Genomic DNA, 25,695 nt, shown 5'->3' with positions numbered 1-25,695 from the left:
ATTTTAATTTATTTGAGACTTTAAAGTTGGTACGCGCGCGAGAAGCAATGTACATTTTCAACGCGAACAGATACGCGCACATCCAACGAATTCGCTGCGCAGCTGCGAATTAGTTTACGAACTAAATTGACGTTTAATGTGTTGTGCGTCGGGCGTTGCCAGTTTACGAGGTGAATTCGAGTATTGCCGGAATGCGCGGAATTCAGGACAGCCCGATGCGCGAAAAGGAGAAAAGGGAGCGAAACGTATCGGAATTTTATTTTATAAGAGCATCGGGCTAACGCCCGGCGATAAATATCGTGCATTGGCGGTGTAATGTTGAATCGCAAAATTCCCGGCACGCGGGACGCGCATATACGCTGCCGGTGTATATAATCGTCGAATATCCAGAATGGATATCGCGTAGGCGCCGCGTATTCTGCCGGTAATTTCCATTACCGGCGGCGAGCAGATAGCGATTCCGAAACGAGAACAGCACTCCGACTCCCGACTTCCAGGGTCGATCGAGTTTCTGGCACGCTCGATTTGCGTGGCTGAAAGATCAGTCGGCCCATTTGAAGAGAGAACTATCCGAGAAATCGATGGACTTAATCGCACGATACACTCGACGTGAATGTCGCCGGTCGTAAATAAAATGGGGTATGTAATAGCGTCGGGATATCCCATCGTGCTGAAGAATTGAGGGAAGATACTTGATAACGTTCAACTCTCGCTAAGCATTATGGCCGTATTCTAACGTTTACAGATAATAAAGCGTAAATCTCCGCGGAAAGATATACAGTAACTACTAGACTCCGCATAGTTTTTCTCAATCACTAAATGCGTATCGATCGAGTTAAAATTGCTAAAATATATTCACGATTAAAGTCAAACGAGAAACAAGTTACAAATATATATATTACAATTTTTGTAAAATTCTAGACCATTTCTTTCTTTAAAACATAAAATTTCAATGCATCACAGTAAAGTTCTGGACCTGCCAAATGATATTATATAAGATTGTAAAGTATAAAAATGAATAAAATATTGTATATTTATGTATATTAATGTTAAAATGTATATTTTATTCATTTTTGTCTTAGAATCTTCTATCATTACATTTGGTAGATCCAGAACTTTATTACGACGTATTGAAATGATATTTTAAAGAAAGAAATGATCTAAAATGTTAATGTGTAATCAGCTGATATTGAAAAGCTAATTGTTATAAGAAATATTTTAAGTTCTTACATAAACTTAATGATTAATTAATTTCTCTTATTGCCAATATTTGCCGATAATTACATAAATATAACATTGATATAAGAAGATCATTGAGTTAATTATGATAAAACAAAAATTTTTCATTTTATTTTAATCAATTGTATTTCTTCTATATATTTGATATGTGTTTAAAAGGCTAAATTGCGCGATATTACGTTCCAGTTATATAAAATATGAAACTATCAAGCAAACGTTCCTGCCGCATGTTAAATAGGTGCTAATCTTCAATATTTCTACGAACAAACAAGTATAATTTGAGAAATTTGCATGAGGATTTATAATGCATTTTCGCGACCAATCCGACGCTCAGCGTGAGTGACCGTGCCCGAAGTCCGACGTTAACATTTGTGCGAAAGTTTCCGCGGTTCTATTCCAATTACCCCGCAAACTCGGCGATTGCGGCGAGAGCGCGCACGCGGTGGACGTAAATATTTGCCGCACGCCATCAACGACAAAGTTCCATAACGAACATAGCAAAAAGCGATTTCGCGGCGGTGAACGAGAAACAAAACTACTCTGTCGATCGAGCGCGTAAAAGAAGCGCGCCTTTACGCACTTATTTTTCCGCGCGCGACTTTTATTTATTTGTTTTCCCGCATTTGTTTTCCCGCGGCATTCGCAAGAATTAGCGTGATTCGTTCCAAGTCACGACGGACGCTAATTAAAACGAGTCAGCGGAAAATCGTGTGGTCGTACGATTCGCGGTTATTATGCGGCTTCTCGTTTAAACAGCGGAACGCGGGCAGCGGGATAATAAGCTCGACTGGCCGGTGTGCAGGTGGACGGCACGCAACACCTGCTACCACTTTGTGCGCACGGCATCTTTATCGCGGGTGTGAACGAGCGAACCGATGGTGATCGATCGTGTCGTGCGACAGCCACTGACGGCACTCAAACCGATACCCTGCTCGCAATTTTCAAACGAACCAGACACAGCTACTCATTCAAGAGCCGTCGATACTACCGGCCGGCACTTTCCGCCGGTTGTTTCGCAGAGACCCGGTTTTCAATTATTTGAATACTCGGTCGGATTGATAAAAAAAAATCTGGTATGCGCCCGGGGAAACACAGTAAAAAAAAAAATCAGTTTATGACTATTCGAAAATTTGAAACAGTTTCGCGAAAACCTTGAAAAGTTTGGAAGTTTCGAAAAATTCAGGGCGAAAAAAAAAAGAACGGGAAATTGAAGCTATTGGATATAGGAAACGCTTCAATGGGACGATCTCTCCTTCCTTTTTCTTCGTACATCCGATGCATCGCCTAAAGTACATAGCCACTTCCACTTGTTTACCGTCTCGCTGACCGAGTGTTTTGGTCACGGCGGGCGGGGAGGGGGAGAGAAGCGATAAAGCATTGCATCCTGCATCCTGCACTCCGTGATGGGATCACTCATGCGTTAGTAACTAATCACAGATAGTGATGGTTTTCGAATCAATACGGGGCGATGATGAATAATGTATATTCGGGAGATTGAAATTTATCGAACTATGTAAATAGATTCTTCCTGTGTATAGCCATAAATTTCTAATTACCACTTTGCGCGGATATCTCCATTCTACTTTCAACGGTTTCGTAGCTTTACTATTAAGTGAAAGAAAGCCAATACGCCTTCGCGGGATGGAAGTCTCAGATATCCGCCGTTTTTCTCGAAGTTTGCGCAACCGATGTCGCTGTCGCGACCGGAACAAAAGTATGAAAAAAAGAAGCCGTGGATTCTCCCGTTGGCATTCTTTTCGTTCATCCGTCAGTTTCCGTTTCCGCGAGTAATGGCTCAGTTTTAAGACGGACGATGCGCGAGATTAAGAACAGACGAAGGTATTAGGGATTGCCTCCGGGACGATTACGTGATAGGACACGCTAATCAGACCGATCCCCGTTATTCCGGCTCGACGGACTCTTCGCGGTCTCTCCCGAGGTGACGTGTCTGCCACAGATGTTACCTCAAACGGGGTACGTCCGTGGCTAAGATATGGAGACAGACCTAATCAGACCACCAGGCTCCAGGTGAAAATTTACTCGTCGACAACGACATTTGTCAATGTCGTTCAGTATATTGATACACGCGCTAAGTAATTTTAAGTAATTGCACAGAGAGTTGAGCTTGAGCGACTACTTTATATATATTTAAAGTTACTGCATTAAATATTGAAACGCCATTGTTGTGCAGCAGCAGAGGCTGGAACAAAAAATTTCTTCTTTGATTTTTTCTTAATACTTTTTATGTAAATTACTTCACAAGACTTTAGATATTTAAATAGAACATCGGGAGTAACGAGGAGAAATAAAATGAAAATTATATCTAAATATATATCAAAGTAGAGATATAGTGCCGCAAAATTATATGCCACTATATTAGGGCGTAATGAGAAATCTTCGCTACATCCTCCTATAGTTATTATTACCGGCTCTTTATATAATTCGCTACCCTTTACTTGTCATACATCCCTTACTGCCTTTGATATTATAAGCGTCTCTCCAACCGGATGTAATGTCGCTTTTAATAGCCGGGATTACTATGTTTTAGCAACAAGCGAAAGTATAGAGCATCTCATTAGCTCCTAGCATCTCGAGCGACATCGTAAAATAATGATCTTACGACATTTTCTGAAGTGATGAAATATTATATAATTGTGCCCCTTTTAGTGCAAGCTTAATTAAATGTGCAGAAAATAGATTTACAATTGTATTTATGCACTTTCACAAAGAACAGTTTAAATCAAAAAGTTAATAAATACCTATCTAAATAGTTAACTAGAATCGATAGCGAAAAAGCTTTGCAAGCTTACGACCGCGAAATTTCAACAACTTCACAAAGCTTACACATGTTTAATCGATGTATTTCAGACATACTATACAGAGAAGTCTATACGCCCCAGAGACTTCTGATACAGCTCGGCCGAAATGCATCGACTACGGAGAAAGACGGGCTTTCGTTTAAAATTTTACTCACGATCGCACGAAGGATCGTTCGATAAAATCGAGTTGCACATAGGTGCATCGGTATGTCGCGATATTTCTATACCTCGCAAGCTCTCCTCATACGGGGTGTCTTACAAAACTTTTATATTCTCGGAATCGAAATTTATTTACAGAAAAAACTACAATGTGTAATACATTAGTATTACAAATAATTTTCAAGCGATAACGTTTACAGGCGGATATTAATTAATCGGCGCATTTATATCAATTCATATAGACAATTAAATACTTTAACAAAATTGTTATGAATTTTTATCGTCATATATTTAATAACTGATGTTAAAAAATCGCAAAAACAGCATTTTCAAAGTCCTCATCAAAGAAAATCGCCCGAAGGAAACCGTACAGATTTTCGAAGACACCCGATACAAAAGAGATCGCACGAGAGAGCGAGAGAAATGAGAGAGAAAGGCTTTTATTCCGTCTTTGTTGCGCGTAACAAGACGTCTTCCGCTTTAAGCTCAGAGTCCGTCGTAGATACAATCAGACATCGGTCGATCCCGGTCCCGTCGCGTCGTGGGGATGGCGCGTTGCTTGTTTCGCCATCGCGACGTTAGTTTCCGGCAGTCTCGACGGCATTTTCGTCTGGAAGTACGCGACACGAGAAACCGCCGGCCGGTACGAGGGATGCAGACGGGATTGCTCGCGCACCGCACCAGACTAACTCTCGCGTGCCTGCCCAAGGGACGTCTGTGCGGTCGCGGATGGTTGCGTTCGCGTCTGCACGTCGACGTCGTCGGATTACATGCGACTGTCCTCGCGACGCAAAGAGATTAGTATGATAATATCTACATGCGCATTACCGTCTATGTGTTAAAAATAGATTTAGTGCGCGGGATTGTACGACGTATATCGGTTGCATTAGTCTCGCGTTTTTCACGAGATGTTTGCGAACTATGTATGATGTTTTCTCGTTACGCACCGTTGATTCTCGCAACAAATATTGCACAATTTGAAAATAAAATTGATGATATTGGAGTAAAATATTGACAAAAATCACTTGCAATTTTTATGATTGAATTTTTATTTTATATTTTACTTTATTTTGTTTATTTATTTGCTTTATACTAGGCAACTGCAAAAATCAATCATTCAGTTGGCGGTTTTTGTGTGCAAAATTAAAATGACGATTATAGTCGACGCAGTGGGAACGACGCTAATTGCGTCGAATAGGATTGAAGTTCGTGCAAAAAGAAGCTTACGTCGAAGTTAGAAAGCAGTATAGTGCGGGTTGCTGAACCGCTTCTTGAGGCATCCACCCACTCCAGAAGCAGTTCTGACTTCTATTTAGTGCAAACCGAGCGAAAATAAGTTACGAGAAATGGACGAGGAAGAACGGCGACGCGTATTTGTCCCAACGATGTCACACTTAAGAACATAACAACAGATACGAGGCGCCAGAATCAAATTATCACGCCTGCGAACGTAGTTATCGGATAGAAAGGTTATTGAGGCATTTATTGGCTACAACAGTCTCGGAGGATTGCTCCGAAGAGGAAAAAGTCCTCGACCAAACTCTTTCAACGACGATCTGATACGCGGAGAGACGTTAAACAGTTACCTTTTTCAAAAGGAAACGTTTTTCTTTGTATTAAAATGTCGACCTGAAAGCATTGGCAAACTTTTAACATTCGATAACGGATAAAATATAACGCATATAACAGAAGTTCGCAAATAATAAATAAAAATATATAACAGATACTGGATGAAACTGCGATATTTATTTTGTTTTATGATTTTTCTCCTACACAGAATACATAAAATACATTCGGCAGTAAACATTTTGCGCTTTGCACATTAATTATAATTAATTAATTTCCTTGGCATTATGATGCAATTCTGAATTTAATTCACTCTATAATTCCATCCATGTTTGTTGATTGCTTATTTCAACAATAGAATGTACTAGAATGTAACACGAGAAATTTTGAATTTTAATCAGCTTCGGCTGATTTAAGCATAGAGAAGCACTAATCCAGTTCTAATTAGTAAGTACATTTCCTGTTAAATTTCTGTTTATTCGTTCATTCAGTCAGATAACTGAAAATAGACAATATTCACATTTTCATAATGAGCGTACAGCAACTCCTAGAAAATATCTGCAATTTTAAATATTATTAAAAATATGATTTGTTTATCTACAATTTTTAAAAACACTCGAAATACGACAGGCCACCACTAGTGGAAGATATTTTCAGATTATTATTTCCGGAGGGAATTGTTCGCGTACCGTTCGCAAATATTGCAGTCGTCGCGACGCGCACAGCAGTGACGCCGGCACGTAGTGGGTCTGTTCTCCTTTGGCTTTCTATACCTGCCGATCGACGTCGGCGACGCATCGATAATTAGTCGTCCCGTAGCTGCAAATGGGACACGGAAGTCGGCAGGTCGCTTCGTGATTCGGAACATATTGAATGTCACCGGGCAATTGGACCGCGTATCTCGTCACGGCTTTACGCGTACCTGACTTCAAGTTGAATTCTTTTCGCACAAATTTACAAAGTAAATATTCTATGAGCATATCGATCAATAATTCAAACAATTTTAAAACTATATCGAACATTTTATCGCGTAAGAAATGCAAATTATAATGTCACAATTGAAATTCGACTTTTGTAAAAAAGTTCTTTTGTTTAAAAAAAAATTTTTTTGTTGAAAAAATGACAAAAAATTTAATTGTAGAACTATTAAGTGGAATAATAATATAACTTAATAGAAGTTAACATTTGTAATATATTAAGATTGAATATTTATTTTTTATCGAAGTAGTATGTCTGTTCAAAGCAGACTTGATGTGAGAAAATTAAACTCATACACTGTTCCATCCGAAACAGGTGACTTGCACAGTCATATATAATCGTCTCTAAACAGACCATCGCATCACTATCCATGTTACTAAACACTTGTGTAATGCAAGATATAACTGAATAACATCGCTTTAGCCTAATAATTCAACCAGTGTTTTTGACATTGTGGCTGAAAGGCCAAGTGAGTATCTTGATGCAACGCAAGCATCCTAAGTTAATACGTGTTTATAGACACGCTTGCTGCAATCGTTGTTACTTTGATGAAACTAACGACACATCAAAGCTTTGCCTTGCTAGCCACGAGTTCTCTGAAGTTTCAAAATTATTATTTGCTCCGCACGCATGTAGATCTCCCTTCGACGATATGGATATTGTGCACACGTACGCCTTACAAACGAGCATCTGAGTTTCAAAGCCAGTCCTGCGATTACCGGCGTCTCTACTTACTAGGACTCGACTGTAACGACTAAAGGGATCGTGTATACGGCTCGTACACGGTGCTGGCACACGCCGGGCCGGGTAACAAGATGGCTTATATGTGTTTCCGGTACATGTCAGATAAATTTCGAGCGCTTAATAAGCCGAGAATTCACGGTGACGTATCGGCTAACGCAGAAAGAAACCTGATATTGAAATTTGACGAGAAAATGTAAATTTGTAATTAAAAAAACTTCGTTACGTCGATACAGAGCAGATCGTGTCGCGACAGTTTGTCATGTTAATCTGATACAGTAAAATTTTGACATCGCGGGATTATTTCTGCTTCATTTCCCCCTCGGGATTCCGGAATATCCAAAGAAAAATGGTTTATCGTGACATAATCAGGAATAAGTTACGTTAGCGTGATTTAACAAAATGATTAATTTGGAATGCCATTTTTTTTTTCAGGATTTTATTTCTCATTCAATTTGCGAATGATAAAAATATATTTTGCGTTGGCGCATATATTTTTTCATTTATTTTTGAGTTTTATATTGAGTGATAACAACTGAAATGTGAGGCATCCAGTGGAAAGAAAGCGATTTTCGAGCTAGACACTGGCGACCGTATCAGAGTCATCGTTGAAAGAAAAATGCGGTGAAAGGGTTGAAATTGAAGTGGGAATAGTGTTCGCGAGAAACCAATAGCACTCATCGAAATGTCAAGCTCTTTTGCAACGCTCGAACGGACATGTATGTACGTGCGCAGTTTCAGATTCGCGCTCGTTAACCTGGTCATCTTTTTCATGCCTGACGGCAGAAAAAATATAGCGATAGAGCCAGATACGTTTCGCGTTCTAGCACACAATGTTTCCTGCATCCGGCGTTCCATTAACCTACGTTATTGCTTTCCGTTTTCTTTCCTATCACATTTGTTTCAATTACACTTGAAAATTCATTTATTTAAATTTCGAGAAATATACTTTAACAGTAAAATATGAAAAAAATATTAATTAATCAACAATATTCAAAGAATTCAATATTTCTACTTCACTTTTACTATTTCATATTTTCAGCAATTAAGTATATATATATATATATATTTGTTTTATAAAAATTCTTTTCATTTCTCGCCATTTTGGGTAAAATTGTTTTTATACATGTTTCATGTATTCGAAAGTTTTTGCGGTTTATATATTTCAAATTTAGTTTAAATTTGTATGCATGTCACTTCGAGCACTTCGTCCTCGCGGAGCAAATATTATCCCCCAAGAAATACTTTTAAGAAACGCATAACCAACCCTTCATATTTCTCCCCGTTCTAAGACTCCACCCTTCTTTCGGGGCTGTTCTTCTTCCAGCCTCCGCGGCGATGTTCGGAAGCACCGCGTCTTGCCAATCTTTTTTCCCGCCGATATTTTTCCGGCTGATGTTTTCATCGCGCGGTCGCGACGTAGGGCCGCCGACAAAAATTTCCTACGTCGTAACTCACCGTGCGTCTACGTCGTGCAATACGTCGTCGTAACTTACGCCGGCTGGCTGCGATCGTAAAAGTAACGGGAATAGGAGGGGAGCGCGTTGTTATGCCGGGGTGAATGACATGCCGAAATGTATGCGAGCTATGTTAAAGACGCTGGCGCGGGGCGCGATGAGCGCGACTAAATTGCGCTTCTCTATTTTGCAACAAATCACGCCATAGATTCGAATTTACGAGATGTCCGATCGGAATCTAGCCCGTGAACTCTGCCTCGAGCTCGTTCCCCGTTGTGCGCCTCGCATGTGCGCGTGAGTGTCTACTGATATTTGATCATATCTCACAATAACATACTGCATATAATTCTACTGCTCTATGTATTTGCCAGAAACAGTAGGCACGCAATATGCATGTATTTGTATGAGCATACATTTGTGAATCTGTGAATATTTGAATCTATGGAAACTATGCGAAGTTATAAATCCGCAAATTTTGCAATTCATATGGATTTCTTTATAAATCTCAAGATTTATTATACATCTTGTACAAATGTATAAAAGGTTATGAATGATAAATATTTCAAGCAATTATTTTTTTTTCTTCTTTATGCAATCCATTTCTTGAATTGTGCAGAAATTCAACTGACACGAAGAAGTAAAAAATAAGAAAGAAAGATACCTGAAATATATTTTATTTAAAAACTAATTTTTGAAGCATTGCGTAAATAACAATGAGCTGTATATGCACATTGCAAGTTTTTATAGTATTCTATATTAAATATATAAAATTATCATAAATAAAAAATTCTATCTATCGGAAATATATATCGCATACTGAATGCTTATGTTCATAGAATATAGAATAGAATATAGAAATATAGAAGCAGCATCTCTCCAAGCTATACATATGTATAGTGCAAGAATGTATCGCAATTTCGACATGACGGTAACAACGAGTCGCATGTATAATACCGTAACTGCGGCGATATACATTATGACGCGATTAAATTTTGTCGCTGCCAAAAATATGAGGCGGGCCAAATCGAACGATCTACGACACTCTATAACTTAGAGGCATAGCCCGTAGACAGGCAATATTTCACACCGCGCGAGAAACCGCAGACTGAACAGAGGCTGCCAATGAATTACGACATGGTCTATGTAACGCGCAATCGTGCGTATGTGATTTTCGGAAGACGCACACATCGACGAGTGGTAACGACCGGGCCTTGTGTAGCCGAGCGCGCGTATATATAAGCATTTCCTATAATTTAATTAAACGCTCGTGGGTTTCAGGTCTGCTAAGGCTGCAGCAGATTTATCAGGGGCTGAAACCAGGCAACGAGTCCTTTCAAGTCGAAACCGTCAAGAGAATACAGAACATGTCAGAGGCGATCGATTTTCTACGCAGCCTGGAGGAACTTAACCGGTGAGTCTCTTCATTGAAACGTCACCGATAAAAAAATGTGGTTTTTAACGAAGAATGTTATGAATAAAGATGTACCTGATATTTTTTTTCCAACCAAAAATAATAAGTTCTTTTATCGTCCGACACAGTACACTTTTCAAACGCATTTTTTGACGTAATTTGCATAGATAATTCGCATACGCTGCTCACTGATATTATAAAAGCAAATACGTTTCATCACATAATTTCATTATTATCTCATATTTACAAATGTATTCAACAAATATACATTAAAATATGAAATGAAAACTAAATTTCAAGAACATACACAATCCATAATTACAGATTTTGTGTGTTTATGAATAATTAAAATATATTTTATTAAATCACGCGAAAAGTTTCATCGTTTATCCTCCCGCGTTATCCTTCTATAGAAATCCACCGGCGGCTGTAATACTAATCTTATCTCTCCATGCTCGCGGTGATGCTTTAGCGCAACTGTTATTTTCCTACAAATAGCATACCAACCGTGTGACGGATAAGGTTGGTCACAGCACGAGTTGGCGTGCTTGCGCTACAATTCACCGGCGGTTACGCATTTGCGCGATGCAAGTAATCAACAACAGCGAGTAATTGCCATCGCGGTGGTTTGAATTGGCCGAGCGGAGTAGTAGTTACCGAAAACAACGGCGTTATTGCAAATTGCCATACAATATCCAATTATTACAAACGAAATGAGCATGGAAACTCCGCGGTGCATCGATCAAACGCGACAAAGCCACGCGTTAAACATAGCGCGCGAGTTGCGGCTAGCCAACGCGCGAGACTTATGTCACCCATCCCCGGAAATGGAAAATTCGCAAAGTCGCGGTCGGATAAGGATGCAGGACGATCAATCCCGAAAATATCGTCGAAACATTTCAGATGGAGCAACAAATACGTCGTTCTCGACTGCCCGACAGACATGGCGAAGGACATCGTTGTAAGCCACGTGAGGGACATCGCTTTGGGAAAAAGGACGTATCATTACCTGCTGAGCGGTTTAGTAAGTCAATCGAGACGTAATTCTTTCTTAAACTTGCACAAGTATCACGAACTACTAATCCCCACAATTGCCCATTGTCAAATATAGCTTTTGTTCTGCCTCGCAGTTAATTTCTCCGAGTCATATTATGCGAACAAAATTTTTCGGACAAAGGCCAATTGCTCGCTCGAGGAGTATCTCCTCGAAATTCTCTTTGTCCGCCATCTTCTACGTAGTTTTATCGCGAAAAAAGAACAAGAAAATAAGTAAAACCATTGTACCGCGCAATAAGTAGAATCACTCGTTCTTTTTTTTTTTTTTTTTTTTATCTGACATTCGGCGACATTCTATTTGTAAGTCTCTCCAGCCTTGACGATTCGGTATGCAGAATAGTGACTTTCACTTTAACGCGCGAAAGTGCTCTCACTTGTACACCGTCTCGCGTAATAACGAGATGACGGATTAATTCGCAGCATGGCAAAATTTTCGAAACAACCGAGAAGCGTCGCTCAAACCGACGCGAAACGCGGAGGCCAAGATCTTCGTCGTTGATGTCTCCGCCGTACTTTAGAATTTAGAGGACAGTTTGCTTGTGTTTAGCGGCTTCCAGCGAGTTGCAGCAGAAGTGCAGGCTGCATTACACCTCGGCGAAGATAGTTGTACATACCTGCATATACATCTCTAGTTCCGTCTCCACGAGGCACGCCATTGTCATTTATCGCATCATTCTCGAAACGGTTGCTTACTCCGCCACCGAGGCGTAGACGTGTCGATTCGCACATTTTCCCGCTTTCCGCCATTCACGTTCTTTGCCTCGCTCTTTACTTCTTATTTCTTTTCCTCTCTCACGTCCGTCGACTTGAAGATTCAAAGGACGATTGCTGACATTTAACTAGCTTCTCAGATAATCTCACCTTTTCACAATTTTTTATCAACACATTTGTACACTCTAAAAATTCTAAATATCACTTACAAATATTCGGATGATAAAATATAAAAATCTTATCCTCTAATTAAGACAAAGGTAAATTTCTGATTAAGTCTCAAAGTGTTGAAGATAATTAGAAAATAAACATCTCTCGGATCGACGTCTTGCAGGTCTTGTAACGTTTACTCTTCGGATGCGTTCTTTCAACTTGCTCTCATTATGCTCTCATTTCTCCGCTTTGTAATTGCTGTTAATGTCTTGCATTAATTTTTTCTGAATTCAATATCACTGTAATAATTGTAATTATTATCTTATTTATACACCTCTGTGGCATATATACTTTTTAATGCGCTTTGAGCTCGTCTCTTTAAGACTAATAGTTGTTGAACAACTAGCGTTGCTGGATATTACAAAACTTTATCCGCTCCCCAACCGCAAATGCAAAAGTTCAAAAGTCAACGCTGCCGCGGCGCGGACGCGGTGATATCAGACCGACAAATTAAACTGGTAACGCGCCGAACTCGTCCGCGAACGAAGTTAAACACGCATACAACATTAACGGCGGCTATGTATTATCTCCCGCCGGGTTGATGGATGACAGTGGACGGCCGCGCAGTAGTAAAGACGGCAAACGAATCAGCCGTAACCGCAAAATAGATTCGAGGTCTAATAATAACATCTGTAATCAGATACCGAATATTATTGATTCAATTTCGAACAAAGCGTCACTGCCGTTTGTGTTATGCGCTACTTTCAGGAGCGCTCCTTTCACAGCTATACACCGCTCCTATTCCTCGAAGGAGCCTGTTCTCCATACTTTCCTCGTTAGTTTAACGATCGCGAAAATAAGTGATCGCAATTTTAATTGGGCTTATCGCTTTGCAGGCGTAATACGCGATTACGACGCCACGGCAAGGCGCAGACATATCAATTTCCTCCCCGCTCGCCGCCCCGCGCCGCGCACCTTTCTCGTCTCGTTCGGAAGAACAGCCGCGCGTTAGCACGAGCTTTTCACCGGGCGTTTCGAGGTTTCGCCGCGCATAATACGTAGTAACAGCGCAATATCAGCGTAGGTAAAACTGAAACGAGAGCTGCATCCGGGTGCGAGTAATTAAATACGGAGCCGGTCTAAGTTGGAATCAAGACATCAGTCCTATTACGTTTTTCATAAGGGCACAAAGGGAAACGCGGTAATAACGCGCCGTAATAATATTACAGTGACTCGAGTGCCCGTTCTCGAGTCGACTTTAAAGACGCGACGAAAGATCAAGGACCTCGTTGTCGGGCGGACGCTTCTCGCGAAACTATAGACTGCATCTTTAGAACGGCGAAAGCGGAAATGGGACTTTAAGACGGCGGCCTTTATCACGCGATGCGAACGAGAATAGCGCACCCTCCCTCCCTCCCCCCCGCCCCGCGCGTCCCGCAGACCGCCGGCGCGTTTCCCTTCATACACCATATACCCCCCGTGTGTTTCGCTGTAATCAGATAATGGACGACCGATGGGAGAGTGAGGTGATCGAGTACGGTGCCATCAACATCACGGGCTTTCGCATCGTGGACGCCACTCGACCTCACGTCAAGGATTTCCTCGCCGCCTGGCATCGCCTGGATCCCGCCATGTCTCAAGGCGCTGGTCGTGAATCCATTTCCGTACGTATATATACACACACACACACACACACACACACACACACACACACACACACACACACACACACACACACACACACACACACACACACACACACACACACACACACACACACACACATATACTTCACGTATCTCGTCGGCGCGTCCCTTCTGCGAGACTTCATCTCTTCCTTTTTCTCACGTCTGTCCGCCGTCGACGACGGCTTCTCGCCACTTCCACGCGCTCACGCTCAGGGAGAAAACTACCCGCCGCGCGAAATCCTCAGTACGGCCCCTCGAGTGCGAGCGATTCCCCGCCGGCAGATCGAATACTTCCTCGGATCTCTTCGTTGTCCTTCCGAGTATCCGGTGGTGATGGTGACGGTACGAAAGTTTCGCACGAGGAACGAGAATCAAACAAGAATCGTCGCGAGTGTCGGTCCGTTGGCGCGCGCGTTCTCTCTGTCTCTCTCTCTCTCTCTCTCTCTCTCTTTCTTTGTTTTTTACTTTCTCTCGCTCGCGTGCCTCTGTGTGCACAGCGGCTTGAGACCAAACTTGTTAAACTGCACCCGCATGTAGAAACTTGGACTTTTCAGCGCGTTTATAAAGTGTCGTTCACTCGACCGTGCAACGCGGACCGTGTTTCGCGTTCCTTCTAATGACTTTTCCCTCCATCCGCGCGTTAACATTTTTTTCCCACGTTCTTGTATGAATCTGGTAAAACCTAATTCATGTTTAACCATGCGCGACAACATAAGCCCTCCAACACAGTCACATTGTATTGTGAAATACTCTTTCGTTTAATAATCATTAGTAGCGTTTAAACTGGAGCGTTAATCGCAAATTTAACGAGACTAATTGAAATAAATAATTTACAAATTATTTAGATTGATTTTTTTATAATTATAATGAGGTAACTTCTTGATATACTCTTTCATTAAAAAACTGAGTACTTATTCATGTTATTTCTTATTAACGAGCAAAATGTATAGATGTGTGTGTATATGGATTAACAATCATTATTATTATTTGTCATACTCTGTTTCTGGAATTTTGCGCAAAATTATAATATTGAAAAATATATATTCGACTGTTTTGCGCAATTTTCGCTGCGCCATAAACTACAGCGACTATAAACTCCAAAATGGATACACTGCTAACAGGATTCCCGGATAAGGTTGGGTAAGATACTATGGATCTATGGATCTAAAAGCTCTCTCTCGGAGACAGGCCGCATGCAATCTAATGCAACGATTATCGTGCCCGATCGTTATAGTCAGCGAGCACCAAGCGCGGTTTTCCGACACTGGCGAAGTGCCCGAGGTACTCTTGTTCCTGCGTGAATTTATGTATATCCCGACGTGACGACGAATCCCTCTCTCGATCTCGCTAAATTCTTGATCCTATCGGAGAATAGGATCCTCCGCGAGAGATTCGAAAAACTTTTCTACCCAATTCCCACTTTCCATTTTCGCGAATCGATATTGCAGCAAATAGTAAGGAGAACGAAAGTGGACGAGAATTTATTTCCGATCCTTCCTTTCTTGTTTTTTTCTTCTTATTCTGTAACTAACTTAACTTATCGGATCGAATCGATTACACGTAGAAACGATTTATACGTAGAAACTGTATGGGAACTAATTTATTAAAATTAGGCGCAAGCCGCGCTGATGTACGACGCCGTGTTCGTCCTGGTTGAAGCCTTCAACAAGTTCCTGAGGAAGAGGACCGATAAACCTAGTACACGACGAATTACTACGGGCGGCAATCAGCCCACAAACGGAACGGAACGGAAGATTGCTTTAGATTGCTATAACAATCGCGGCTGGGTGACACCATGGGAATACGGCGACAAAATCTCGAGACTTTTAAGAAAGGTAAATCAATCTGATTGACAAAAATAATGCAATGTCTATTTTCACGATTGTACATTGCAAATTAAATTTGAGTACATAGTTGTAAAATATATATAATCCTTCATAATTCTATTATACGTATGGATTATGTATCATTGCCCATTATACATTGAATTAAGTATACATGCAAATTACCGTGAATCGCAATACGTTAAATTTTGAATCTTCATCGAACTTTGATTCGTTCAGATATGTTAGTGAATAATGGATTACGATATTATGGTATATTTGAGTTTATATTTTAATAATGCGAACGATAACGCGCAATCGCGCATTGGCCGCAAATGCAAGGTAATTTATTTTCAAATTCCCGAGACACGATCCGCAGAGGACAGGGGTACTCAATGTGTTGCGAAATACCGTGGCGACCGAAATTGCCGCGGACCCTTCTCGGCGTATCTCTGCTCTTGACAGTAATTGGCGGTTATTCCGACTCTGGCGGAATTCCTGCGTTCGCATCAAATAGTCCTCCGTCATTCTGCCCTTATGTATACATACCGCTACTCTCACACCTATTTTTTTACTATTTAATCCGCTATGACAATTTGTCACGTTAAGATTATCTTCGCCGGTGACGAAAAGACATGTGATCGATATGATTTTTATGATAAATTGTGATTACTGATAATATTCGAAATCGTTCAAATAATAACACTCCTCGTATTTCCTTTTATTTCCGCGATTCAAAATAATAATAAAGATAAGTAAATAAAAATAGTAACTTAATTTTAATAAAAATAAGGATATATTCCAACGCTTATTATTATATCTAAACATAAAGTGCGTAATTATAATTTATTTATTCGCAGGTCGAGATTGAAGGGTTGACGGGGGAGATACGGTTCAACGACGACGGTCGACGACAAAATTACACGCTTCATGTCGTCGAGATGACTGTTAACAGCGCTATGGTGAAAGTGAGTCGTTGTGCTATTATTATTTTTTATATTAATTATAAAAAGATATGCGAATAATTAGTTACACAATATTTATTTATATTCTCTACAATTTGATATATTATATATGAATGAAACATCTCATTTTAATTCAACTGTTTCTCTTTTGCAAATAAATATTTATATAATTCATCTTTTTACTTTTTTATTATATTAAATTTTTTATTTTTTACACAAACTCCCAATATTTAATTCAAGAAGCTTGTATTGAGAGAACTGTGTAATTCGTTGTCATAGGTTGCCGAGTGGACCGATGAAGCTGGTTTTCAAGCAATAGCCGCAAAATATGTGCGACTTCGTCCGCATGAAATCGAAAAGAATAAAACTTATATCATTAGTACGATAATGGTAAGTGTTGCATTTTTTGTTCGTTTTCGATTATCTTTTTTTGTATTATTAATATCATTAAGCGTAACATCAACGTTTAATTTTGATTGCGTAGGAGGAGCCTTACATAATGAAAAGATCATCAGACAACACTGAAGTGCTTGTCGGAAATGATAATTATGAAGGATATTGTAAGGATTTAGCTGATCTCATCGCTAAAAAGTTGGGCATATCATGTAAGTTTACAATAATAACTATCATCACTATTTGTTTTAAATTTGCTGTAAAAATTGTATCGACATATTTAAAAAATAGTATCGATATAAAATGGTGGGGCAATGAAATATTTATAAAAATTTATCAATACTGAATGAATACTTGGCAAATTAATGTAATATGTCATTACATTTTCAAAAAACAGATATGATTATATGTACGCCTGATTAATATTAACTAATTACAGTAAATATCTACGCTTTATCGCAATTAATATAGTTTATACAAATTTAAAAATTATTTTAAATTATAATATTAATCAAAATAATAAGGACAATTTATGTTATTATTATAAAAATCATAGAAATTCGTACAAAACATAGTTTGCCTTCTCAAAATTTACTTAATGTCCATTCAAATTTAATACAACACTAGAATAATAATGAGAAGAAGCAGACCGCAGTTCTTTGCTTCGACGATGTTCTCCAGCGGCGTACGCTTCCGAGTAATTTCTAATTATTAATGCTAACGGCTCTCATTTAACTCGTACAAGAATTAATAATTCAAGCAAGAATTACTTCTATCGCGAGCGAAAATTGCCGAAGTCAGTCGCACCCTTGACAAGTACCTGAAAGACGTAACGAAGCCTCTTCGGCGCGCGGAATCGATAATGGAAAAAGTTCCGCGGAAGAAATGGTGTTTCGCGCGCCCCGTAAAGTACCTTCTTACGAATTTTGCAGACGAGCTGCGGATCGTGAAGGATGCAAAATACGGTACGGAGAACCCGGACGTTCCCGGCGGCTGGGACGGCATGGTCGGGGAGCTTATCAGAAAGGTAAGTTCCAGTAATTTCGTTGTATCCGCTACATCCTCGACGCGGAGCGTTTTTTTCCTCCCTCGAAACCGGTCGAGCCGGAAGTTTACGCGCGAAGACGCCTAGAGAGTAATTGAACCCCCAACATCTCGTAAGATTATTGATCGCCGCGCGACCGTAGTCGAAGTGGGCTACGAAGAAGCTGTTTTATCTCTCGACAACGAGTTCGAACCTGCTCCACTAGATGCCCCGAGCTTGCAAGCTCGTCAATCGTAACCCGATTTCAAGCTCCATCTAGCGAGGACTTGGAATAAGTTGAGTGCAACTGAGCTTTTCGCTGCAGGTACTCGCGCTTCCAGCATTTTAAAATTGTTGAGTATTGAAAGCGAAAAAGTGAGGAAAAGTCGAAGGATCGTAACGTGATTTAAAAATATGCAATTTAAAATGTTTTTGCAAAATAATATTATTTAAATAGACGCAGTCACATGAATATGATAATTGAGAAATGAAAATGCTAGGACGATGGCAAGATGTTACGAGCGATTATAATAAATTTTATTTCATCTTGTTTTCTTGGTATCTTCACTTTTCAGATATATCTGTAATTATGTTCAGAAAATCAACATAACTTTAATTATTGATGCCTAAAATATTTGATTTTTTTGAAATAATTTCAAACTTTGTTAAAGTTAAAGTTTATTTTTGAATCAATATTTAATAAAATCTTTCAGATTTTTCGATAAAATTAATTAAAAACGGTAGTGCTTCTACTTCACTATTTAATCGTACTTTCAAATGTTAATATTAGTTATGCTACTTGATTCGCAGGAAGCTGATATAGCGATCGCTCCCCTGACTATCACTTCCGAACGAGAACGCGTGATTGATTTTAGTAAACCATTCATGTCTCTCGGCATCAGCATCATGATAAAAAAACCCATCAAACAAAAGCCCGGAGTCTTCAGCTTTCTGAATCCGCTGAGCAAAGAGATTTGGGTGTGCGTTATTTTCTCCTACATCGCAGTTTCTATCGTCCTGTTTATTGTGTCGAGGTAAGGAACTTTTCATCGACAATTATAATATATTTATTGAAAAATGCATTTTTAAGTATAATAACGTAAGCCATATTGCAGCGCTTATTATTTATAACTTTTTATGTGTGATAATGAATGATAAAATAAGTTTGCAAGTTTCCGCGTTGACAAAACGTTAAAGCTTATATCTTATTAACACCTTATTATAACGTCGTCTTACTGCAATACAACAAAACGTTATTATAATATAACAATAATAATTAACTTGAGGAAAGATAAGCATCTCTCATTTGATAATTAAACGGCGAATTGAAACCACATTAATAGTATTAATTAGAGTATTCACAAATGGAGCTTTGCTATCATTCATCCTGACTTGCCTAGGCCTTGTGCTTAGTGCCACAATTACGTGCCAAGGTGCGGTAATTACAAGTGCATTTATCGCGATGCGGGTAACTTATGTTGGCACGCTGCGATAATTTCGCCGCGCTTTTCTATTTTACACTGCGCCATTTTCGCGCTACCGCGATCAAACGCAACATTTCATTAATAATAATCTGCAATCGCGATACAAACGTAACGGTATTAACGCAACAGCATAGAGGTGCATCCTAATTCATCCACTATTTCCGCTCTGATATCGAGCAAGCCAAGTAATTGACGCATACGGCAATCAAGTTAACTCGACGGAACGTTTGTGAGAGCTCAAGCACGGGCTCTCAGTCACTTTAAGGAGGACGTAATGAGCGAGTGAAGAAAGTTTTTAGCTAGTCCTTAATTAATGAGACTCTTTGCTGAAATTTTCTACTTTGTACGATGAATTGATGCATATGATACGCGTGATATTAATCGAAAATATAAGCATCAAAGATTGAATTAATATAAATAATTATTTTCAAAATTATTAATCATCTTTTATAACGAGCATTAATGAATTCAAAGTAGCATTTTTTATTATAAAAGTAGAGAATAGATTTACTTCAAAATATTGTATATCTATCATCTTTGCCATTATGAAAAGGTGGAAACGACTCTTGCGACTTATTGACATTAACAAACAATCTATTGCGTGCTAGTAAAACAATGTATTTATTTATGTTATCAACGAAAACACGCAATCTCGCATTTATGTAGAGATGTGAGATTGTCTTTTAACTAAAGCCGACCATCATTTGTCAATAAATGATCGATACAAATATGAATATACATGAAAACGTGACTACAAAACATCTAAAATGCACCGAAAACTTTACTTGTTAAGAATTATTAAGAATATCTTTTTAGACGTCATTTTTGTTTATTTTACATCTTGTTCGAAATATTTTCTCTAATGATTCTTCATTCTTTTGCTTCCTTCTAATAATATAGATTTTCGCCGTATGAGTGGAGAGTCCTAACCATTAGCGGCAGCACGGATTCGACTATTAGTGGACGAAATGACCCCAGTTTGCAGCATCCGCACACGCCTCAAGGTTCACCCCACATGCCAACTTCTAGCATGGCCAACGACTTCAGCATCGTAAACAGCCTCTGGTTCGCTCTAGCGTCGCTTATGCAACAGGCCTGCGATATTTCACCCAGGTAAATATAGTTCACGTTATTAATTTCCGACAGCAATTAACGCATAATCGAGAAACCATCATTGCAAGCGTAATATTTTTTTAATTGCTAATTTTAAAAAATCAGACCTCGAATTTTAATCGTCGTAATGCTCGTATAAACACATCAAAGATATTTTTTCCGGCTATACGTAAATTGCTGCCCTAATTATTCCGCACTTTTATTTAAAATCAAATTCAATACGCTCGTAAAAATCACATTTCTTCCACTTTAGATTATCAAGTTCCACCGCAATTATCAACATTTTCATGAAAGTATTCTTTCTTTTGTCAAATATTCTACAAAAATTTATTTTTAGCCAATCTCATCAATTTCCGCAGAAATTTAATTTAAAATTCAATTACCAGAATATTTAATATCGGAAACTGAAATGAATGGTGACTTCACATTTCGCCCAGAAAAAATATCTCGCGCTCAGCGAAGAATTCGATATTAAAAAAAATGTGACAGTATGGATAGGACTTGTATAAACACAGCGTATACGGCCGTGCAATTTCGTGATTAGCCAGGATTCGAATTGGTTCAGATATTTATCTCGAGAGTAGCTCGCGGATGTGAGCTTGCGAGAGAATGAAAGAGAAAGAGAGACCGGCGCGCGCAAGTAGTTCCCACGTTCTTCTCAGCTAATTATAGCCACCCACTCCTGCCTCCCTCCGTTTCCGTTTCCGCGGTATAAGCGCAGGTAAGTACATAAAGGCACAGGGAGAATAGTTCCCTTTACCCAGGACAGGTCGAGCGTATAGCTCGGTAATAGAACGAATTGGGTAAAATTCTAAAGATTGCCGGTCGACGCTTAAAATCTCTCGTATAAATTGTTAAAAGCGCCTGTCCGCAAGTGGACGTTTGGTTTAAAAAGTTTTTCGTAACATTTTGGCAGGCATTTTTGCATCAAATGAATAATTTTCATCAACTATCCATCACGTATTATATGAAAAGTTAAAAAAAAAATAAACTTAATACACTAGTTGATAAAAAAAATTAATGCATCCCGATAAAATAATTCTAGGCCGTGACATTTGACCTTATAAAATTAGTCTGCAGTATTAAAAAACACATTTTTTCTCAAATAAATTATTTCCCGTTACTGTAATACTGTAACTTATTTTTACTTTTATTCCTTCAATATGGCATATGTAAAGTTTTACTGAGCAGCGAAACTTACTTTGACGTGCATCGACTTTTTTGTCAAACAGTGTATTTCAAGTTGAAAATTTTTTATTAAAGATTATTTACATTATTCGCTTCCAAAGGCGTGCGTGATTACCACAAATACATAAATCGCATGTTATTTGGCCTCTAGTACCTGCAAACATACCTCGCCATTACTCTAGCGATAAATTTACGTTATCGCCATCAACGCCGTCATTATACTCTCGTTAGTAAACACTTCAATCGCTCTTATCTCGCGCGCTCCTTCGCTCATGCTACGAATTATTCTATTCAAGATTGACAATGTAACATAATCAAAATGTGATCGTCCTTAATGACGTAAAATGCGCTCTATCAAGCGTAAACTGATCAGATCGACATTGCGAAATAACAATCATTCAAATTATATTAATTAAAATGGAATTTACAGAGGAATTTGAAAAAAAAAATCAGACCAACACAAGCGCAATAAAACTCGCGACCTTATCGTGCGACACGTAATTTAGATCGGCTCCATAATCGCCGGACGATTACAGCCGCGCGAGGCCAGACTCATTTGAATAAAGTGTGCCACGCGTGCAAAAATTCCAAACACGACTGTACACGTGTACCGGCCACGTATTTATTTACACATTCTTCAATGCTTTGCAAGCTTTATTTCAAATTTTTTCACGTGATAATCTTTCTCGTACATCCAGATTTAATATTTTATAAAACTACGTCGATTGCACGCGCGTGTTTTAAGAAATATTTAATCGACCATAAAAAAAGTATCAAGAGTACCGACAAACCGGCAATTGCCACTTAAATGGGCTTGAGAAATGTTCACAGGAAATTTTTCTTTAGAAATCGCGAAGGAAATAAGAAAATATAAAAGTTGGAGAAATAAATAAATCAAATTATAAATAATAAAATAAGAAAAATTCTTCTCTCTCTTAATTAAAGAATTATAGAAAGTCTTTGAAAGTTGAGTATCAAAAGAAAAGAATTTCCTTCGCTACCTTAAAACTCGATAGATTTTACATCTTTAAATTAACTGTCTTTCGAAGTCGACATAGTATTCCTATAATAAGGATTTCTTTAGTTCCAATCGCTTGGTCCTTGTTATTTGTTGAGATTTGTATATTCACATAACGATTTTTCTCGAATTTCGACAAAACTGTCAAATAATTCTCATTATATGAAAATTTTCAGAAGTACTTAGTTAGCGTTACTTCGAAATGTTCCATCACGTGGTATATTTCTTGGAATATAACGCTGCTGGTTGGATAACGATTTCGTGCAAACACTTCAGGCTGCAGACAAGTGCCACATCTATAAACAAAGCATAATTTGCTCGCATATTTAAAACATTGTAGCTGGATGAGAGTCCAGTATGAATAGAATATTCACGTGGCAGTGCTATATTGTGCTTTAAAGCACGTTGCGCAGTAGCATGATAGAATTCAAATCACACATCTTGTGTCCCCTCAATATACACATAATCGATATGCGCCACGATTGTTATTTTTTTATGTAACAATTATTGTCCTTTCTTCTGTGTTAAAATTTAAATATTTTTATATGATATTTCTTCTATTTCCATCATGCTTTTCAAACCTTTACAATACAGGAGAAATATAATAATTCATTCATTTCTTTGTTAAATTTATTTAAATACAGAATAAAATAGTATTACGTTTCCATTTTTCTACTTTTGTTAAAAAAGTAATTTCTAATTCTTTTTTATCATTTATCAAGATTTTTACGGTGTGCCTGAAACACTGCCACGCGTTAGCACAACGTGACACCTAGGTTGGAGAACATTGTCCCACATACAATTGCAAACATTCGTATAGAATCGCAACAAAAGTGAACGTTACGAGTACGCGCGTTTTATCGTTTACGCGAAGCAGACCGCGTGCTCACTCCGAAACTGGGTCTCAATTAATTTACATTTGGCTGTATCCAACGCGCCACCCCATCCTAGTAGCCCTCTTGATTAATGGTTTAAATATTCGCGCGGCGGCGATATGAATTGTAAATTTCGTGGAACCCACGCGGGCGACCACCATTCCCCCGTCCTCCTTCTCCACCTTTCTCTTCCTCTTCTCCTTTGACTATTCTCTGCGCGGCTCTCGATGTTCATTTTCTCCAAATCTGACAGGTTCGATGTGATTTCTTGTTACGCATTTGCACGACGCTGTGCGCAACGACTGAAAAATTTAGTTGTCTAAATTAGATCTCATCGCTTTAACATATCGCTCCTAAATTTATACAACGAAAGGAAGGATTTTATGTCCAAATATTTAACTCCACGCTATATTTATGCGCTGTATGTATGTACATATTATGTTTTTCTGCCATATGAATGTTTGCTGTGCGCTCATATATTTGTTATTTGCCGTTCCGAAGTAATAACTTTCAAATAATTCAACCAACAGATCCATATCTGGTCGCATAGCCGGGAGCGTCTGGTGGTTCTTCACTCTGATTTTAATATCTTCCTACACTGCGAATCTTGCCGCATTTTTGACCATTGAGAGAATGGTCACGCCAATTAATTCACCCGAGGATTTGGCGGCGCAAACGGAAGTACAGTACGGCACACTCGCTCAGGGCGCTACACGCGAGTTTTTTCGAGTGAGTAATTTACGAGCATCGTTAAATTTTAATGCGCATTCAGCGGTAAACACACATTCATTTCGTGTCTCTTTCATTCATATGTAGAAATCTCAGATCAGTCTCTACAGCAAGATGTGGGAGTTCATGAATTCGCGTAAGCACGTATTCGTGAAGTCGTATGAGGAGGGAATACAAAGAGTGAGAACGAGTAAAGGCAAGTACGCGCTTTTAATAGAAAGCCCGACAAATGAGTACGTCAACGAGAGAGAACCTTGCGACACGATGAAGGTCGGAAGAAACCTCGATGCCCAGGGATTTGGCGTCGCGACGCCGTTAGGATCCCCTCTCAAGTGAGTTCCTTTGCTACAATCGAAAAACCTTAGCGAGTAATGTATGTAGATATCGTGAAAAGTTATTTTAATACTTCGGACTTTGCTAAAAGTATAATGAAACGATAAGAACAAACTAATTATAATCAAGTGTAATTTTAATTGTTAGCGATTATTATGAATGTAATGTTTCTCCTTTCTATATCACCGTATTATTAACGTCGTAAAAGATAAGCTACCGGATGTGAATTAATAACTTGGCTTGTCGAGATAATTTTACACCTGCGTTGACAATTACTTTCCACACCTCATCAGACTGCCGGGCGAACAGAGTTGAACAAACAAAAGGAAGTGGGTAATTAACGAGGTTTTGTAGCCATCAAGGTGTAACAAAGATCTCGGTGTACTCTCGCTCTTTCACACGGTCATTTCGTCTTTGTCTCTTTTCCGAACCTTTTTGCGGCGTTTCGCTTCTCGTTACATCGTGTTCGGAGTGTTGTCGCACATCATTACGCGCAATTAGCATTAAAAAAAACTCGTACCCACTTTTCCACGTCATTACTCGTTAGGAAACACGCTCACCGCCAGTTTCGTATCATGTTTCGACAGCGTATTAACATTCCCCGATCCTTTCGTCTATACAAGCCAGATCTGTCCGCTCTTATATTTTACGTTTGCACTGTTCCCCGAATTAGTTTGGTTTTTCAACTGATTTTTCAATTTTTTAACTGATTTAAAAAAATAATATATATTTTACTTTGATAAATGTTGCTTCAATAGTTTAACAATTTTTA

At 38.9% G+C, this 25,695-nt stretch overlaps 1 protein-coding gene and 1 long non-coding RNA gene across 10 annotated transcripts in view; one reads left to right on the top strand and one right to left on the bottom strand.

The window, feature by feature from the left end:
* The window catches only part of LOC137000523 (uncharacterized), a 94,708-nt gene that overhangs the window by 45,561 nt on the left and 23,452 nt on the right, over positions 1–25,695 (bottom strand). The window lies entirely within an intron of this gene.
* The window catches only part of GluRIB (Glutamate receptor IB), a 219,046-nt gene that overhangs the window by 183,852 nt on the left and 9,499 nt on the right, over positions 1–25,695 (top strand). For all 9 annotated transcript variants that reach the window (XR_001101659.2, XM_067357086.1, XM_067357057.1 and 6 more), the window contains 12 exons: positions 10,238–10,370; positions 11,274–11,394; positions 13,790–13,954; positions 15,592–15,813; positions 16,662–16,769; positions 17,046–17,156; positions 17,251–17,371; positions 18,092–18,186; positions 18,994–19,217; positions 20,568–20,780; positions 24,392–24,590; positions 24,678–24,922. Coding sequence is in view for 8 of the 9 variants with exons in the window: in XM_067357086.1 (XP_067213187.1) it covers positions 10,238–10,370; positions 11,274–11,394; positions 13,790–13,954; positions 15,592–15,813; positions 16,662–16,769; positions 17,046–17,156; positions 17,251–17,371; positions 18,092–18,186; positions 18,994–19,217; positions 20,568–20,780; positions 24,392–24,590; positions 24,678–24,922 (1,957 nt within the window). In the remaining variant the exon portion in view is untranslated. The remainder of the gene's footprint in view (positions 1–10,237; positions 10,371–11,273; positions 11,395–13,789; positions 13,955–15,591; positions 15,814–16,661; positions 16,770–17,045; positions 17,157–17,250; positions 17,372–18,091; positions 18,187–18,993; positions 19,218–20,567; positions 20,781–24,391; positions 24,591–24,677; positions 24,923–25,695) is intronic.

Source organism: Linepithema humile, chromosome 1 (genome assembly GCF_040581485.1).
Source record: "Linepithema humile isolate Giens D197 chromosome 1, Lhum_UNIL_v1.0, whole genome shotgun sequence".
NCBI lineage: Eukaryota > Metazoa > Arthropoda > Insecta > Hymenoptera > Formicidae > Linepithema > Linepithema humile.
The sequence above is the reverse complement of the archived record's forward strand: the minus strand, read 5'-3'. Positions and strand labels throughout refer to the sequence as shown.